The sequence below is a fragment of the Scyliorhinus torazame genome, chromosome 8 (assembly GCF_047496885.1).
Source record: "Scyliorhinus torazame isolate Kashiwa2021f chromosome 8, sScyTor2.1, whole genome shotgun sequence".
NCBI lineage: Eukaryota > Metazoa > Chordata > Chondrichthyes > Carcharhiniformes > Scyliorhinidae > Scyliorhinus > Scyliorhinus torazame.
In genome coordinates this window covers 2,095,149-2,107,693 of record NC_092714.1, presented here as the reverse complement: position 1 = coordinate 2,107,693, position 12,545 = coordinate 2,095,149, and the positions used below count along the sequence as shown (strand labels likewise).

General features: G+C 60.6%; 1 protein-coding gene across 1 annotated transcript in view; it reads right to left on the bottom strand.

Annotated features, from left to right (window-relative positions):
• LOC140428696 (high affinity cGMP-specific 3',5'-cyclic phosphodiesterase 9A-like) overlaps positions 1 to 10,890 on the bottom strand; it is a 113,446-nt gene extending 102,556 nt beyond the window's left edge. The window contains exon 1 of the mRNA XM_072515428.1: positions 10,736 to 10,890. Within this exon, the coding sequence (XP_072371529.1) occupies positions 10,736 to 10,768 (33 nt within the window). The 5' untranslated portion in view covers positions 10,769 to 10,890. The remainder of the gene's footprint in view (positions 1 to 10,735) is intronic.
• Positions 10,891 to 12,545: the final 1,655 nt, after the last annotated feature.

The window sequence follows — 12,545 nt, the reverse complement described above, 5'->3', positions numbered from 1 at the left end:
CGGTCTGCTACACCGTACACACCCGAGACAGGACCGGTCTCCCACACCGTACACACCCGAGACAGGACCGGTCTGCTACACCGTACACACCCGAGACAGGACCGGTCTCCCACACCGTTCACACCCGAGACAGGCCCGGTCTGCTACACCGTACACACCCGAGACAGGATGCGTCTGTTACACCGTACACACCCGAGACAGGATGCGTCTGTTACACCGTACACACCCGAGACAGGACCGGTCTCCATACCGTACACACACGAGACAGGACCGGTCTCCACACCGTACACACCCGAGACAGGACCGGTCTCCACACCGTACACACCCGAGACAGGACCGGTCTGTTACACCGTACACACCCGAGACAGGATGCGTCTGTTACACCGTACACACCCGAGACAGGACCGGTCTCCACACCGTACACAACTGAGATAGGGCCGGTCTCCACACCGCACACACCCGAGACAGGACCGGTCTGCTACACCGCACACACCCGAGACAGGACCGGTCTCCTACACCGTACACACCCGAGACAGGATGCGTCTGTTACACCGTACACACACGAGACAGGACCGGTCTCCACACCGTACACACCCGAGATAGGGCCGGTCTCCACACCGCACACACCCGAGACAGGACCGGTCTGCTACACCGTACACACCCGAGACAGGACCGGTCTGCTACACCGCACACACCCGAGACAGGACCGGTCTCCTACACCGTACACACCCGAGACAGGATGCGTCTGTTACACCGTACACACACGAGACAGGACCGGTCTCCACACCGTACACACCCGAGATAGGGCCGGTCTCCACACCGCACACACCCGAGACAGGACCGGTCTGCTACACCGTACACACACGAGACAGGACCGGTCTCCTACAGCGACCACAACCGAAACGACGTAGCATGGAGAAGAAAAACGGATCACTGTTTGACGACACAAACCAATCCGCCAGGGGCAGGAGTGACGAGTCCAACTCTAGCTGGGCCGAGGAATGACCAGGACCTTCCAGAGCACCTGACACTAACCCAACCAATTGAGGAAAACTGTCCCTCAATTGCTAAGGCCGAGTCAACCTCGGGTCACAACGGCAAAGCCAGTTAAGATGACCACGAACAACGCTCAGACCAGGCCAAAGGCAGCAGAGGTTGCAGCAAGTACTGACCAGCAGCCGGGAATGGGCAGTCTACCCTCACCCCCAGGAATGGGCAGTCTACCCTCACCCCCGGGAATGGGCAGTCTCCCCTCACAGCCGGGAATGGGCAGTCTCCCCTCACAGCTGGGAATGGGCAGTCTCCCCTCACAGCCCGGAATGGGCAGTCTACCCTCACCCCCCGGAATGGGCAGTCTACCCTCACAGCCCGGAATGGGCAGTCTACCCTCACAGCCCGGAATGGGCAGTCTACCCTCACCCCCGGGAATGGGCAGTCTACCCTCACAGCCCGGAATGGGCAGTCTCCCCTCACAGCCCGTAATGGGCAGTCTACCCTCACAGCCCGGAATGGGCAGTCTACCCTCACAGCCCGGAATGGGCAATCTCCCCTCACCCCCCGGAATGGGCAGTCTACCCTCACAGCCGGGAATGGGCAGTCTACCCTCATCCCCCGGAATGGGCAGTCTACCCTCACAGCCGGGAATGGGCAGTCTACCCTCACAGCCGGGAATGGGCAGTCTCCCCTCACAGCCCGGAATGGGCAGTCTCCCCTCACAGCCCGGAATGGGCAGTCTACCCTCACAGCTGGGAATGGGCAGTCTACCCTCACAGCCCGGAATGGGCAGTCTACCCTCACAGCTGGGAATGGGCAGTCTACCCTCACCCCCGGGAATGGGCAGTCTACCCTCACAGCCCGGAATGGGCAGTCTACCCTCACAGCCCGGAATGGGCAGTCTACCCTCACCCCCGGGAATGGGCAGTCTACCCTCACAGCCCGGAATGGGCAGTCTACCCTCACAGCCCGGAATGGGCAGTCTACCCTCACCCCACGGAATGGGCAGTCTACCCTCACAGCCCAGAATGGGCAGTCTACCCTCACCCCCCGGGAATGGGCAGTCTCCCCTCACAGCTGGGAATGGGCAGTCTCCCCTCACAGCCCGGAATGGGCAGTCTACCCTCACAGCTGGGAACGGGCAGTCTCCCCTCACAGCCCGGAATGGGCAGTCTCCCCTCACCCCCGGGAATGGGCAGTCTACCCTCACCCCCCGGAATGGGCAGTCTACCCTCACCCCCCGGAATGGGCAGTCTACCCTCACAGCCCGGAATGGGCAGTCTCCCCTCACCCCCGGGAATGGGCAGTCTACCCTCACCCCCGGGAATGGGCAGTCTACCCTCACAGCTGGGAACGGGCAGTCTCCCCTCACAGCCCGGAATGGGCAGTCTCCCCTCACCCCCGGGAATGGGCAGTCTACCCTCACCCCCCGGAATGGGCAGTCTACCCTCACAGCCGGGAATGGGCAGTCTACCCTCACAGCCCGGAATGGGCAGTCTACCCTCACAGCCGGGAATGGGCAGTCTACCCTCACAGCCCGGAATGGGCAGTCTCCCCTCACAGCCGGGAATGGGCAGTCTACCCTCACAGCCCGGAATGGGCAGTCTACCCTCACAGCCCGGAATGGGCAGTCTACCCTCACAGCCGGGAATGGGCAGTCTACCCTCACCCCCCGGAATGGGCAGTCTACCCTCACAGCCCGGAATGGGCAGTCTCCCCTCACAGCCCGGAATGGGCAGTCTCCCCTCACAGCCGGGAATGGGCAGTCTACCCTCACAGCCCGGAATGGGCAGTCTCCCCTCACAGCCAGGAATGGGCAGTCTACCCTCACCCCCCGGAATGGGCAGTCTACCCTCACAGCCGGGAATGGGCAGTCTACCCTCACAGCCCGGAATGGGCAGTCTACCCTCACCCCCCGGAATGGGCAGTCTCCCCTCACCCCCCGGAATGGGCAGTGTACCCTCACAGCCCGGAATGGGCAGTCTACCCTCACAGCCTGGAATGGGCAGTCTACCCTCACCCCCGGGAATGGGCAGTCTACCCTCACAGCCCGGAATGGGCAGTCTACCCACACAGCCCGGAATGGGCAGTCTACCCTCACAGCCTGGAATGGGCAGTCTACCCTCACAGCCCGGAATGGGCAGTCTACCCTCACCCCCGGGAATGGGCAGTCTACCCTCACCCCCGGAATGGGCAGTCTCCCCTCACCCCCGGGAATGGGCAGTCTACCCTCACAGCCCGGAATGGGCAGTCTACCCTCACAGCCCGGAATGGGCAGTCTCCCCTCACCCCCCGGAATGGGCAGTCTACCCACACAGCCCGGAATGGGCAGTCTACCCTCACAGCCTGGAATGGGCAGTCTACCCTCACAGCCCGGGAATGGGCAGTCTACCCTCACCCCCCGGAATGGGCAGTCTCCCCTCACCCCCGGGAATGGGCAGTCTACCCTCACAGCCCGGAATGGGCAGTCTACCCTCACAGCCCGGAATGGGCAGTCTACCCTCACCCCCGGGAATGGGCAGTCTCCCCTCACCCCCGGGAATGGGCAGTCTACCCTCACCCCCGGGAATGGGCAGTCTACCCTCACCCCCGGAATGGGCAGTCTACCCTCACCCCCGGGAATGGGCAGTCTACCCTCACCCCCGGGAATGGGCAGTCTACCCTCACCCCCGGGAATGGGCAGTCTCCCCTCACAGCCGGGAATGGGCAGTCTACCCTCACCCCCGGGAATGGGCAGTCTCCCCTCACCTCCCGGAATGGGCAGTCTCCCCTCACAGACGGGAATGGGCAGTCTACCCTCACAGCCGGGAATGGGCAGTCTACCCTCACCCCCGGGAATGGGCAGTCTCCCCTCACAGCCCGGAATGGGCAGTCTACCCTCACCCCCGGGAATGGGCAGTCTCCCCTCACCTCCCGGAATGGGCAGTCTCCCCTCACAGCCCGGAATGGGCAGTCTCCCCTCACAGCCGGGAATGGGCAGTCTACCCTCACAGCCCGGAATGGGCAGTCTACCCTCACCCCCCGGAATGGGCAGTCTACCCTCACCCCCCGGAATGGGCAGTCTACCCTCACAGCCCGGAATGGGCAGTCTACCCTCACCCCCGGGAATGGGCAGTCTACCCTCACCCCCCGGAATGGGCAGTCTACCCTCACCCCCCGGAATGGGCAGTCTACCCTCACCCCCCGGAATGGGCAGTCTACCCTCACAGCCCGGAATGGGCAGTCTACCCTCACAGCCCGGAATGGGCAGTCTACCCTCACAGCCCGGAATGGGCAGTCTACCCTCACCCCCCGGAATGGGCAGTCTACCCTCACAGCCCGGAATGGGCTGTCTACCCTCACAACCCGGAATGGGCAGTCTCCCCTCACCCCCGGGAATGGGCAGTCTACCCTCACAGCCCGGAATGGGCAGTCTACCCTCACCCCCCGGAATGGGCAGTCTCCCCTCACAGCCCGGAATGGGCAGTCTCCCCTCACCCCCCGGAATGGGCAGTCTACCCTCACAGCCCGGAATGGGCAGTCTCCCCTCACAGCCCGGAATGGGCAGTCTCCCCTCACAGCCGGGAATGGGCAGTCTACCCTCACCCCCGGGAATGGGCAGTCTCCCCTCACCCCCGGGAATGGGCAGTCTACCCTCACCCCCGGGAATGGGCAGTCTCCCCTCACCCCCGGGAATGGGCAGTCTACCCTCACAGCCCGGAATGGGCAGTCTACCCTCACAGCCCGGAATGGGCAGTCTACCCTCACCCCCGGGAATGGGCAGTCTCCCCTCACCCCCGGGAATGGGCAGTCTACCCTCACCCCCGGGAATGGGCAGTCTCCCCTCACCCCCGGGAATGGGCAGTCTACCCTCACAGCCCGGAATGGGCAGTCTACCCTCACAGCCCGGAATGGGCAGTCTACCCTCACAGCTGGGAATGGGCAGTCTACCCTCACCCCCGGAATGGGCAGTCTCCCCTCACAGCTGGGAATGGGCAGTCTACCCTCACCCCCGGGAATGGGCAGTCTCCCCTCACCCCCGGGAATGGGCAGTCTACCCTCACCCCCGGGAATGGGCAGTCTCCCCTCACAGCCGGGAATGGGCAGTCTACCCTCACCCCCGGGAATGGGCAGTCTCCCCTCACCTCCCGGAATGGGCAGTCTCCCCTCACAGCCCGGAATGGGCAGTCTCCCCTCACAGCCGGGAATGGGCAGTCTACCCTCACAGCCGGGAATGGGCAGTCTACCCTCACCCCCGGGAATGGGCAGTCTCCCCTCACAGCCCGGAATGGGCAGTCTACCCTCACCCCCCGGAATGGGCAGTCTACCCTCACAGCCCGGAATGGGCAGTCTACCCTCACCCCCGGGAATGGGCAGTCTACCCTCACCCCCGGGAATGGGCAGTCTACCCTCACAGCCCGGAATGGGCAGTCTACCCTCACAGCCCGGAATGGGCAGTCTCCCCTCACAGCCCGGAATGGGCAGTCTCCCCTCACAGCCCGGAATGGGCAGTCTCCCCTCACAGCCCGGAATGGGCAGTCTCCCCTCACAGCCCGGAATGGGCAGTCTCCCCTCACCCCCCGGAATGGGCAGTCTACCCTCACCCCCCGGGAATGGGCAGTCTCCCCTCACCCCCGGGAATGGCCAGTCTCCCCTCACAGCCGGGAATGGGCAGTCTACCCTCACAGCCCGGAATGGGCAGTCTACCCTCACCCCCGGGAATGGGCAGTCTACCCTCACAGCCCGGAATGGGCAGTCTACCCTCACAGCCCGGAATGGACAGTCTACCCTCACCCCCGGGAATGGGCAGTCTACCCTCACCCCCCGGAATGGGCAGTCTACCCTCACAGCCCGGAATGGGCAGTCTACCCTCACCCCCGGGAATGGGCAGTCTACCCTCACAGCTGGGAATGGGCAGTCTACCCTCACAGCCGGGAATGGGCAGTCTCCCCTCACAGCTGGGAATGGGCAGTCTCCCCTCACAGCCGGGAATGGGCAGTCTCCCCTCACAGCCCGGAATGGGCAGTCTCCCCTCACAGCCGGGAATGGGCAGTCTCCCCTCACCCCCCGGAATGGGCAGTCTCCCCTCACAGCCCGGAATGGGCAGTCTCCCCTCACCCCCGGGAATGGGCAGTCTACCCTCACAGCCCGGAATGGGCAGTCTACCCTCACCCCCGGGAATGGGCAGTCTCCCCTCACAGCCCGGAATGGGCAGTCTACCCTCACAGCCCGGAATGGGCAGTCTACCCTCACAGCCGGGAATGGGCAGTCTCCCCTCACAGCCGGGAATGGGCAGTCTCCCCTCACAGCCGGGAATGGGCAGTCTCCCCTCACAGCCCGGAATGGACAGTCTACCCTCACCCCCGGGAATGGGCAGTGTACCCTCACAGCCGGAATGGGCAGTCTACCCTCACCCCCCGGAATGGGCAGTCTACCCTCACCCCCGGGAATGGGCAGTCTCCCCTCACCCCCGGGAATGGGCAGTCTACCCTCACAGCTGGGAATGGGCAGTCTCCCCTCACAGCCGGGAATGGGCAGTCTCCCCTCACAGCCGGGAATGGGCAGTCTACCCTCACAGCCCGGAATGGACAGTCTACCCTCACCCCCGGGAATGGGCAGTCTACCCTCACAGCCGGAATGGGCAGTCTACCCTCACCCCCCGGAATGGGCAGTCTACCCTCACCCCCGGGAATGGGCAGTCTCCCCTCACCCCCGGGAATGGGCAGTCTACCCTCACAGCTGGGAATGGGCAGTCTACCCTCACCCCCCGGAATGGGCAGTCTCCCCTCACAGCCCGGAATGGGCAGTCTACCCTCACAGCCGGGAATGGGCAGTCTCCCCTCACCCCCCGGGAATGGGCAGTCTCCCCTCACCCCCCGGGAATGGGCAGTCTCCCCTCACAGCCGGGAATGGGCAGTCTACCCTCACCCCCCGGAATGGGCAGTCTCCCCTCACAGCCCGGAATGGGCAGTCTACCCTCACAGCCGGGAATGGGCAGTCTCCCCTCACCCCCCGGAATGGGCAGTCTACCCTCACAGCCGGGAATGGGCAGTCTACCCTCACAGCCCGGAATGGGCAGTCTCCCCTCACCCCCCGGGAATGGGCAGTCTCCCCTCACCCCCGGGAATGGGCAGTCTCCCCTCACAGCCGGGAATGGGCAGTCTACCCTCACCCCCGGGAATGGGCAGTCTACCCTCACCCCCCGGGAATGGGCAGTCTACCCTCACAGCCCGGAATGGGCAGTCTCCCCTCACCCCCCGGGAATGGGCAGTCTCCCCTCACCCCCGGGAATGGGCAGTCTCCCCTCACAGCCGGGAATGGGCAGTCTACCCTCACAGCCCGGAATGGGCAGTCTACCCTCACAGCCCGGAATGGGCAGTCTCCCCTCACCCCCCGGAATGGGCAGTCTACCCTCACCCCCCGGGAATGGGCAGTCTCCCCTCACAGCCCGGAATGGGCAGTCTACCCTCACCCCCGGGAATGGGCAGTCTACCCTCACAGCCCGGAATGGGCAGTCTCCCCTCACAGCCCGGAATGGGCAGTCTACCCTCACAGCCCGGAATGGGCAGTCTACCCTCACCCCCCGGGAATGGGCAGTCTCCCCTCACAGCCCGGAATGGGCAGTCTACCCTCACCCCCGGGAATGGGCAGTCTCCCCTCACAGCCGGGAATGGGCAGTCTACCCTCACAGCCCGGAATGGGCAGTCTCCCCTCACAGCCCGGAATGGGCAGTCTACCCTCACCCCCGGGAATGGGCAGTCTCCCCTCACAGCCCGGAATGGACAGTCTACCCTCACCCCCGGGAATGGGCAGTCTACCCTCACCCCAGGAATGGGCAGTCTACCCTCACCCCCGGGAATGGGCAGTCTCCCCTCACAGCCGGGAATGGGCAGTCTCCCCTCACCCCCCGGAATGGGCAGTCTACCCTCACAGCCCGGAATGGGCAGTCTCCCCTCACAGCCCGGAATGGGCAGTCTACCCTCACCCCCGGGAATGGGCAGTCTCCCCTCACCCCCGGGAATGGGCAGTCTACCCTCACAGCCCGGAATGGGCAGTCTACCCTCACAGCCCGGAATGGGCAGTCTCCCCTCACAGCCCGGAATGGGCAGTCTCCCCTCACAGCCCGGAATGGGCAGTCTACCCTCACCCCCCGGAATGGGCAGTCTCCCCTCACAGCCCGGAATGGGCAGTCTACCCTCACCCCCCGGAATGGGCAGTCTCCCCTCACAGCCCGGAATGGGCAGTCTACCCTCACAGCCCGGAATGGGCAGTCTCCCCTCACAGCCGGGAATGGGCAGTCTCCCCTCACCCCCGGGAATGGGCAGTCTACCCTCACCCCCCGGAATGGGCAGTCTACCCTCACAGCCCGGAATGGGCAGTCTCCCCTCACAGCCGGGAATGGGCAGTCTACCCTCACAGCCCGGAATGGGCAGTCTCCCCTCACAGCCCGGAATGGGCAGTCTACCCTCACAGCCCGGAATGGGCAGTCTCCCCTCACAGCCGGGAATGGGCAGTCTCCCCTCACCCCCGGGAATGGGCAGTCTACCCTCACCCCCCGGAATGGGCAGTCTACCCTCACAGCCGGGAATGGGCAGTCTACCCTCGCAGCCCGGAATGGGCAGTCTACCCTCACCCCCCGGGAATGGGCAGTCTCCCCTCACAGCCCGGAATGGGCAGTCTCCCCTCACCCCCCGGAATGGGCAGTCTACCCTCACAGCCCGGAATGGGCAGTCTCCCCTCACAGCCCGGAATGGGCAGTCTCCCCTCACAGCCCGGAATGGGCAGTCTACCCTCACCCCCCGGAATGGGCAGTCTACCCTCACCCCCGGGAATGGGCAGTCTCCCCTCACAGCCCGGAATGGGCAGTCTCCCCTCACAGCCGGGAATGGGCAGTCTCCCCTCACCCCCGGGAATGGGCAGTCTACCCTCACAGCCCGGAATGGGCAGTCTACCCTCACAGCCCGGAATGGGCAGTCTCCCCTCACAGCCCGGAATGGGCAGTCTACCCTCACAGCCCGGAATGGGCAGTCTCCCCTCACAGCCCGGAATGGGCAGTCTCCCCTCACAGCCCGGAATGGGCAGTCTACCCTCACAGCCCGGAATGGGCAGTCTACCCTCACAGCTGGGAATGGGCAGTCTCCCCTCACAGCCCGGAATGGGCAGTCTACCGTCACAGCCCGGAATGGGCAGTCTACCCTCACAGCCCGGAATGTCAGCATCTTGTAAATAAAGCTCCAAGTTTTGGTTGAACCTTCAAGGCCTGCAGTGAATCCAGCAGAGTTTTAAAACGGAGATGGATAGAGTTTTGAGGTATTAGGGACATAATAAATAATAATCACTTATTGTCACAAGTAGGCTTCAAATGAAGTTACTGTGAAAAGCCCCTAGTCGCCACATTCCGGCGCCTGTTCGGGGAGGCTGGTACGGGAATTGAACCGTGCTGCTGGCCTTGTTCTGCATTCCAAGCCTGCTGTTTAGTGCACTGTGCTCGGGACATGGAGGCGATCAGGAATACAGAGTTTGGTCAAAGATGAGCTGTGATCCTGGTAAATGGTGGAACAGACTCAAGATGCTGAATAGTCTCTTTCCCAACTTCATCTGGTCTAGAGGATCACTGGATAGGAGCAGGAACCCCCTTTCTCTGTCTCTCTCTCTCTCTGCAGATGATGCAAAGATCTGCAGAGGGACAGGTAGTATTGAGGAAGCAAGGGGGCTGCAGAAGGACTTGGACAAGCTCGGAGAGTGGGCAATGAAGTGGCAAATGAAATACAATGTGGAAAAGTGTGAGGTTATGCACTTTGGGAGAAGGAATGGAGGCATAGACTTTTCTGAATGGGGAAATGCTTCGGAAATCAGAAGCAGAAAGGGACTTGGGAATCCTTGTTCATGATTCTCTTAATGTTAACGTGCAGGTTCAGTCGGCAGTTAAGACAAATTCAATGTTAGCATTATTTGCCCTATTATGTATTTTCTTTTCTTCTCTTTTCTTCTCATGTACTTAATGATCTGTTGAGCTCCTCGCAGAAAAATACTTTTCACTGTACCTTGGTACACGTGACAATAAACAAATCCAATCCAACCCAATCTATTCATGTCAAGAGGGCTAGAATACAAGACCAGGGATGTACTTCTGAGGCTGTGTAAGGCTCTGGTCAGACCCCATTTGGAGTATTGTGCGCAGTTTTGGGCCCCGTATCTAAGGAAGGATGTGCTGGCCTTGGAAAGGGTCCAGAGGAGGTTCACAAGAATGATCCCTGGAATGAAGAACTTGTCGTATGAGGAACGGTTGAGGACTCTGGGTCTGTACTCGTTGGGAGTTTAGAAGGATGAGGGGGGATCTTACTGAAACTTACAGGATACTGCGAGGCCTGGATAGAATGGATGTGGAGAGGAGGTTACCACTTGTAGGACAGACTAGAACCAGAGGACACCATCTCAGACTAAAGGGACGATCCTTTAAAACAGAGATGAGGAGGAATTTCTTCAGCCAGAGGGTGGTGAATCTGTGGAACCCTTTACCGCAGAAGGCTGTGGAGGCCAAATCACTGAGTGTCTTTGAGGCAGAGATAGATAGGTTCTTGATTAATAAGGGGATCAGGGGTTATGGGGAGAAGGCAGGAGAATGGAGATGAGAAAATATCAGCCGCGATTGATGTCGGAGCAGACTCGATGGGCCGAGTGGTCTAATTCTGCTCCTATGTTTTATGGTCTCTACCTCTCTCTCCCCTTCCACCCTGGTCTCCCCCTTACCAAACTCGCTCACCTGACGAATTTGCTTGAAGATCTCAGGATCCATGTTACTGAATATGTTACATTCGGGGTGTGAAAAGATTTGGAATGCGATTGCACAGTGATGATTTTCCAGGGGTGAGATGTCGTTGTAACGGACAGCAAGTTCAGTGCGAGCATTTATTTGGTAACTGTGTTGGAAGATAAACAGAAGAGGCAGTGGTGTTACGCCAGAGATACGGTTAGTTACACCTGGCCGGTTACTAATTGCCTAACTGACATCTGCAAAAGTCCACAATTCAGAAGCTCCCGGAGATCTCAGGCGAGGCCATTCAGCCCCACACCCCAGCTCTGCCACCCTGCTAGCTCACAACTTTGTGTCATAATTCCATCAACAAGCCTTGATCCACTTGCCAACAAAAAAAATATTTATCAGAGGCTCAAAAGGTCTGGAAGACAGAGTTTCTGATTTGCACCTCAGCGAATCAAAGAATTGACAGTGAAGGAGGCCATTCGGCCCATCGAGTCTGCGCCGGCCCTTGGAAAGAGGACCCTTCTTAAACCCACGGATCTGCCCTATCCCCGTAACCCAGTAACCCCATTTAAGCTTCTGGACACCAAGGGGAATGTTAGCACGGCCAATCCCCCTAACCTGCATGGAGCTGGCAACAGAAAAGAGCACGAGATCGAGAGAGCTGAGATTGGAGCCGGGACATTGAAAACATCGCAAGTGAAGAGACAGTCGGGAGAGTGAAAACAGCGAGAGGAGAGAGAGACAGTCGGGAGTGTGAAAACAGCGAGAGGAGAGAGAGAGACAGTCGTGAGAGTGAAAACAGCGAGAGGAGAGAGAGAGACAGTCGGGAGAGTGAACACAGCGAGAGGAGAGAGAGAGACAGTCGTGAGAGTGAAAACAGCGAGAGGAGAGAGAGAGACAGTCGGGAGAGTGAAAACAGCGAGAGGAGAGAGAGACAGTCGTGAGAGTGAAAACAGCGAGAGGAGAGAGAGAGACAGTCGGGAGAGTGAACACAGCGAGAGGAGAGAGAGACAGTCGTGAGAGTGAAAACAGCGAGAGGAGAGAGAGAGACAGTCGGGAGAGTGAAAACAGCGAGAGGAGAGAGAGACAGTCGTGAGAGTGAAAACAGCGAGAGGAGAGAGAGAGACAGTCGGGAGAGTGAACACAGCGAGAGGAGAGAGAGAGACAGTCGGGAGAGTGAACACAGCGAGAGGAGAGAGAGAGACAGTCGTGAGAGTGAAAACAGCGAGAGGAGAGAGAGAGACAGTCGGGAGAGTGAACACAGCGAGAGGAGAGAGAGAGACAGTCGGGAGAGTGGAAACAGCGAGAGGAGAGAGAGAGACAGTCGGGAGAGTGAAAACAGCAGGAGGAGAGAGAGACAGTCGGGAGAGTGAAAACAGCGAGAGGAGAGAGAGAGACAGTCGGGAGAGTGAAAACAGCGAGAGGAGAGAGAGAGACAGTCGGGAATGTGAAAACAGCGAGAGGAGAGAGACAGTCGGGAGAGTGAAAACAGCGAGAGGAGAGTGAGACAGTCGGGAGAGTGAAAACAGCGAGAGGAGAGCGAGAGACAGTCGGGAGAGTGAAAACAGCGAGAGGAGAGAGAGAGACAGTCGGGAAAGTGAAAACAGCGAGAGGAGAGAGAGAGACACTCGGGAGAGTGAAAACAGCAAGAGGAGAGAGAGAGACAGTCGGGAATGTGAAAACAGCGAGAGGAGAGAGAGACAGTCGGGAGAGTGAAAACAGCGAGAGGAGAGAGAGACAGTCGGGAGAGTGAAAACAGCGAGAGGAGAGAGAGAGACAGTCAGGAGAGTGAAAACAGCGAGAGGAGAGA